General features: G+C 38.8%; 1 protein-coding gene across 3 annotated transcripts in view; it reads right to left on the reverse strand.

The window, feature by feature from the left end:
- Positions 1–3904: 3904 nt before the first annotated feature.
- The window catches only part of EGR2 (early growth response 2), a 6507-nt gene continuing 4760 nt past the window's right edge, over positions 3905–5651 (reverse strand). For all 3 annotated transcript variants that reach the window (XM_006759381.2, XM_006759380.2, XM_015561090.1), the window contains one exon: positions 3905–5651. In XM_006759381.2, the coding sequence (XP_006759444.1) occupies positions 5135–5651 (517 nt within the window). In that variant the 3' untranslated portion in view covers positions 3905–5134.

Consider the following 5651-nt stretch of genomic DNA (forward strand, 5'->3'; position numbering starts at 1 on the left):
TGCCACTATGTTATAAATCCTGACACAGGCATAACACCAAGAATATTCTCCAGAGTTACTAACATTGTTTATGGTAGATTCACATTCAATATAACTTGGGAGCAGTTTGAAACAGTTCTTTATGCATTCAGTTTGAAAATAAGTTCTAGATATGGAAACGATTTTCTTAGAAAACTACCAAATGGGTGTTTTTCATAGCACAGTATGAATGTGTTTGGTTAACAATCACATACTTATCTGTTTTGAATTATATTGTAGCAAAAAGTTAAGATGAACTTACTAAGATTGTGGATAGTAATGTGTATGTTGTAATATAACCTGGAGGACATTAAATTAACCATTCTGGCAATAGCACAATATTAAAGGAAAAAAGATTTTCCAAATTTCATTATGAAAAGTTTTAAAGTTCTCAAGTACAAGCAAGTTGAATGAAAAAAACTAAGGTGCTTTTCAAAAGAATAACTGAAATTGTTGCAGGCCAGAACAGCAATATGATATCTCTAATTTAGTTCAAGAGGAACAGTGAAACTTTTGGTTCACTAATAAATTCTGAATAAGTTAATGGTGAACACAAAATGTGACCTGTTTTAATGAGCCACTAAGAAAAGACTATTCTTGTTACTAAGATAAATGTGCAGAAAAACCTTGCACTTTTCTGCATAAGCTGTTAGTCATGAGTGACTTCATGTGCTGCTATTGTGTTTCCATGTATTCCTGCAATATAGACTGTTTTAGTAACAACGGTGGGAAAAAGTTGTCTTACCTACAAAGACTAATGAGCACAACAATACTAGTCACTTAACTTTTCTGTTGCATAACATTCAATAATTGCCTCTCATGAGTAAAAGTTGTCTGTCTAATACTTCTAAAGCTTTTTAATTTTCTGGTTCTATCAATGGCCACTTATATCAATGGAGAGTATTATCTACCTACTACTTTATGAGAATTGATTTTTTTTATTCAGCCTGATTTGCATGGATTGTTTATACCAGTTGCTGTTTATTAATGAAAATGGTGAGCCTGTTTTTAAAGTAATATGTGTTTGTCAACAGGAGTGGGCCTCTGACCTTTTAACATTAATTCCTTAACTTCTCCCAAAGTTTCCACCTTTTATTCCTCCTTTTGCACTATCCACTTGTAGGTACTCAGTCTTGGCATCCCAGGAGGACTCTGTCATCACTCATCTTTTCTAAGTGACTTTGAATCTTGTGCTATGGCTCTACAGCTTGATAAAGAAGCAATATATCTCTAATCCAGGGCTCTGCCCATTGCTATTGAACTCTAACATGCGGGTAGTAACACTCATGTAACTCTCCTGGTCTGAACTCGGGACCTCTGATCCCTTTAGTGCAATGAGGCATCTACTATCAAAGAGGGAAATCCTTTGTTAAGCCCCATATAAAGACTGAATCTTCAGATCCAGAGATATTTACATTTCTGGATTAAAATCAGTGTACTTTTGGAAAATAAAGGCATGTTTGAAATTGTTTATAGGTAAATCTTACTTGATTATTGCAAAATAGAGAAGGAAAGTATTACTTGCTACAAATGACTACATTTTTACTAGCTGTTAAAGGTTCATGGTCTGTACTGTAAGATGATGTACCAACAACTGATGGCCTGCAGATTCTAAAGTTTATTTCCTTGAGACTGTGCTTTGAAACGGTTGAAAACATAATCTGAAACTATTTAATGTTTAATCATACTATTTTGCTGCAACAGAAAATATGTTTTCTATTTAACTTAAGGAAAAATAAACTTCTGCAAGAAAAAAATATTTTCATCCACAAAGGAAAGAATCTTTGGATTTAAATATTTTCTTGTCTTTCCTTTTACTGTAAAATTTGTTTAATTGTTCAGAGTGGAGGCACTTTAGGCACTTGTGATGATGCTGACCATTCTTTCTCGCACACACATACACATTGTATTGAACTGTTAAAATAGCACTACAGTCATTTTTAATATATACCTAACAGTGTGCCTTAATTTAATTAGCAGTTAGGATATTGAAATTAAGTAGGCTTTTTATTAATAATTGAAAACCTTATTTAGGTTTAATAGATCTATTTTTAATGTTTACTGAACTATCTCGAGTGCATTATGATCTTTAAGGAATTACTCTCCGGAAGTTTATTTTTAACAAGAATTCTAGTAGCAGCTGAAGCATCAATAATATTATTCAATAAAGCAATAAGAAGGAACCAACTTAGCTTTATATACTTTATTTCTTGAGCAAAAAAAAAAAAAAATGAGATACCCGTGAGAACTACTGAATGTGTCGAGCCAAAAGTAAAATCCGATTAAAGATTGACCTAACATGTTGAAATCAAGGAGTAAAAGTCATAACGTTGACTCAAAAAACATGTTACGGTATATTATTCTACTTCACCAAGCCCATGTCAATGTAAAAGTGATTATGTAACCGATTTGACTATCATAAGATGTATTTCATCTTACTTTTTTTAGAAAAGCTCTTTTAATCTTGCAAACTTTACATTATCTTGACTGAAGTTGCTCTAAAATTAAAATTTGGCAAGACAATCATAGATCTTATAAAACTTAGGTGTGCTATATATTAATATAATGAAATTTTGGTAGGAGGGAAGTCTCCATTTAAAACATAATTATCAAAATGTGGCATAGTTTTGTACGTGTTAAACAAAATTGGCCACACAAGGATGATAATATTGGCCAAGCTAGGAAATAGGAATCTAAGAATAACGCCAGTCACTAGGAAATCTGACACTGAAGTTTAGAAACTTCTGTTTAGTAGTTATAGAAAGAGGTATTGCACATCTTTGAAATTTGGACAGGGAAGAAATAAGAAAAGGGTTAATTACTTCCACATACTAGAACTCAAATTCTAGTGCTAGGAAGGGCAAAAAGTAGTTTCCGGGAGTAGCTATTGCTCTCTCTGCTAAAGTACAGGCCATCACTTATCAGCCAGGAAAAACGGCAGGGTTTTCAGGCAGAGTAGCTGAATAGTGGGCACTCCAATGTGTTGTGTTACAGTTGTGTAAGGATCCAGAAGCAGTGGGTGAAGTTAAATATTTAGGCCCAATTTTAGAGAAAGATAAGTTCATAAAGATAATTTTTTTTGGGGGGGGGTGGTTTTATATTTTATAATCACTACAAAAAGCTTGCAGTAAAATGAACCCCATAGTGTTCTCTTGCAAACCATCATCCAGTACCATGGAGAACAGTATTTGCCTATTTAATCCAAATTGTCTCTGAGATTTTAGGATTGGTGTACATCTACCTTATCTAATGAGCTGGGTATTTTGGTAATCTCTAAACCCACCAAACCTATGGCAGATTAATGATCTTCCCAATAGGGATAATCAGAAATGTGTCCTGGGGTAATTCCTTTGGCAACCCATTAACACTGTCATCAGCAGTGTCTGAATGCATTTTTGATCTGAAGAGGTGATAGTGCTTTTCAAAAAGTTTTCTGTGGTCATGAGACTAATCCAGGAACCTGAAAGTCATTCCCAGCTTGACCAGGCCACCACACTTTCCACAAAGCCACATTTGGTCTGAGTTCCTGCCCCTGGTCAGGGTTCTGAAAGCAGTTGCAAATGTGCAGTCTCTGAGTGGGCACTTGTTTGTAAGTATTTATTTTCCGGAGCCCACTCAGGAGTGGTGAGAAGCTATAGGCTGTTAGAGAGGACGGAACAATGAGTCAAAAGAACGCCTCCCTACTTTTACACTAATGTAATGGGGAAATCCCCTGAACACTAGTGTTTGATTATGAATGGAGATTGCTTTGGGGTGAGAGGGCTGGTGTTGAAAGGCTAGCAAAGACAACTTGGATATCCTGGCTGGGTCAAAGCACTAAAAATCACTGTATGACTATTAAATTCCCAACCAGCAAATCTTTCAGAAATGATTTCTAAAGCAAAAATATTGTTGAAAAGTATTTATTTACACTATAGTTATAAACCATCCATTATCTCAGTTAGTGGTTTTGTGTTAGAATAAATCATTTATGTTTCCACAACTATTAAAAGCCAATAACCAAACAAGTCAGTTCAGCAACATTATTTACATTCTTAACTGCAATTTGACTACAAAGGTAACACTTTTAAGTCACAAAACAGAGCATACAAAAATATACTTTCTAAAAAAAAAAAATTCGAAATATTAATAGGCAGATATATACAGCCATACTAAACCCAGGGAGTGATTTTTTTTTTTTCATAGTAAGGCAACCCATTTACATGCAGACCCTGTAACATTGTCTACATCACACAAGGCACCAAGGACACTTCCAACACAATTGCATGCATCCTAGTTTCAGAGAATATATGTACATCCCCTTTTAAATAAGTTAACCTCTGACTCGTTTCAAGAGATCATAAATGCTTTACTTTTTTTTTTCCCAAAGGTTCAGAACTTGGAGAACAGTGCACATCAAAAATACACAAAATCTGAGTGGATATACACTGCAAAAATAATCTTTACGTTTCTCAAACAACTCAAAAAGGAGCAGGTATTGCTATGTCCCTCCTGTCACATTGCACTTCTGTTCTCTGAGTTTATAATACATATTGCTTAAAGGGTTGAGAGGACTAGATACACTTGGATTAACTGTTCCAGGGCCACACAATGCAGCATAAAGACCATGCTTTACTCGTTGTACAGCGTCCCCCAAATCAATCCCAAGCCATAAAGTGCACGTCAGTTTTGCTTCTGTCTTTGCTGTCCCCACCTGAAGGGGATCAGCATCTCCCAACCTACTGTAGAAAACGTCTCAGACCAACTCTGACATTCAGAGTCAGAAACCTGTAATTGGTCAAAATAAGAGAGGGGGAGCAAAACCTAGCCAAACAACCCTTTAAAGCAGGGTTAGGCCTCAGCCCTCTAGGCCAGGGGCCCCCACCCCACCTCCTGCCAGAACCTCTCCATGACCTTAGGGTGATAGTCAACTCACCAAAGAAAGACTCAGGTGGGCTAATGGTTAGGAAGGACCTGCTTCTAAATGGAAAGGGGGCAGTGCTGGGCTCCACCAAGGCCCTTTGGCCCAAAGAAGGGAGAGAGGGGCAGGAGAGGGTGGTAGTGTTTGTTGTGCAGCTCCAGTGGACCAAGGGCCTCTGGGACATCAAGAAGCTGGTGTGTCAGGCTGAGTCTGGTCTCAAGGTGTCCGGGTCCTAGAGGAGCAAGTGGCCAGGGACCCTCCTCCAATAGTGCTGCTGTTGCTGCTGCACAGGGGCACTCCAGCCTGCGTGCCCCCAGGGCATGAAGCCGTAGAAGCAGCGGGCACCGAGGAGGGAGCACTGCTTTTGCGCTCCTTCTGTCGCAGATGGATCTTGGTGTGGCGCTTCCTCTCATCACTCCTGGCAAACTTGCGGCCGCAGTAGTCACAGGCAAAGGGCTTCTCGCCAGTGTGCGTGCGGATGTGGGTAGTGAGGTGGTCACTGCGGCTGAAGTTGCGCATGCAAATCCGACACTGGAAGGGCTTGTGCCCCGTATGGATGCGGATGTGCCGCGTCAGCTCGTCGGACCGGGAAAAGCGCCGGTCACAGCCTTCTGCTGGGCACGGGTAGGGCCTCTCGTGCACTGGCGTCTTGCTAGGCCTGTTGGGGTACTTGCGAGGCCTCAGAATGGGCCGCAGGGGCAGATGGTGAGGGTTATAGGCAGCCGCGGCGGCT

This window comes from Myotis davidii, unplaced genomic scaffold, assembly GCF_000327345.1.
Source record: "Myotis davidii unplaced genomic scaffold, ASM32734v1 scaffold655, whole genome shotgun sequence".
Taxonomy (NCBI): domain Eukaryota; kingdom Metazoa; phylum Chordata; class Mammalia; order Chiroptera; family Vespertilionidae; genus Myotis; species Myotis davidii.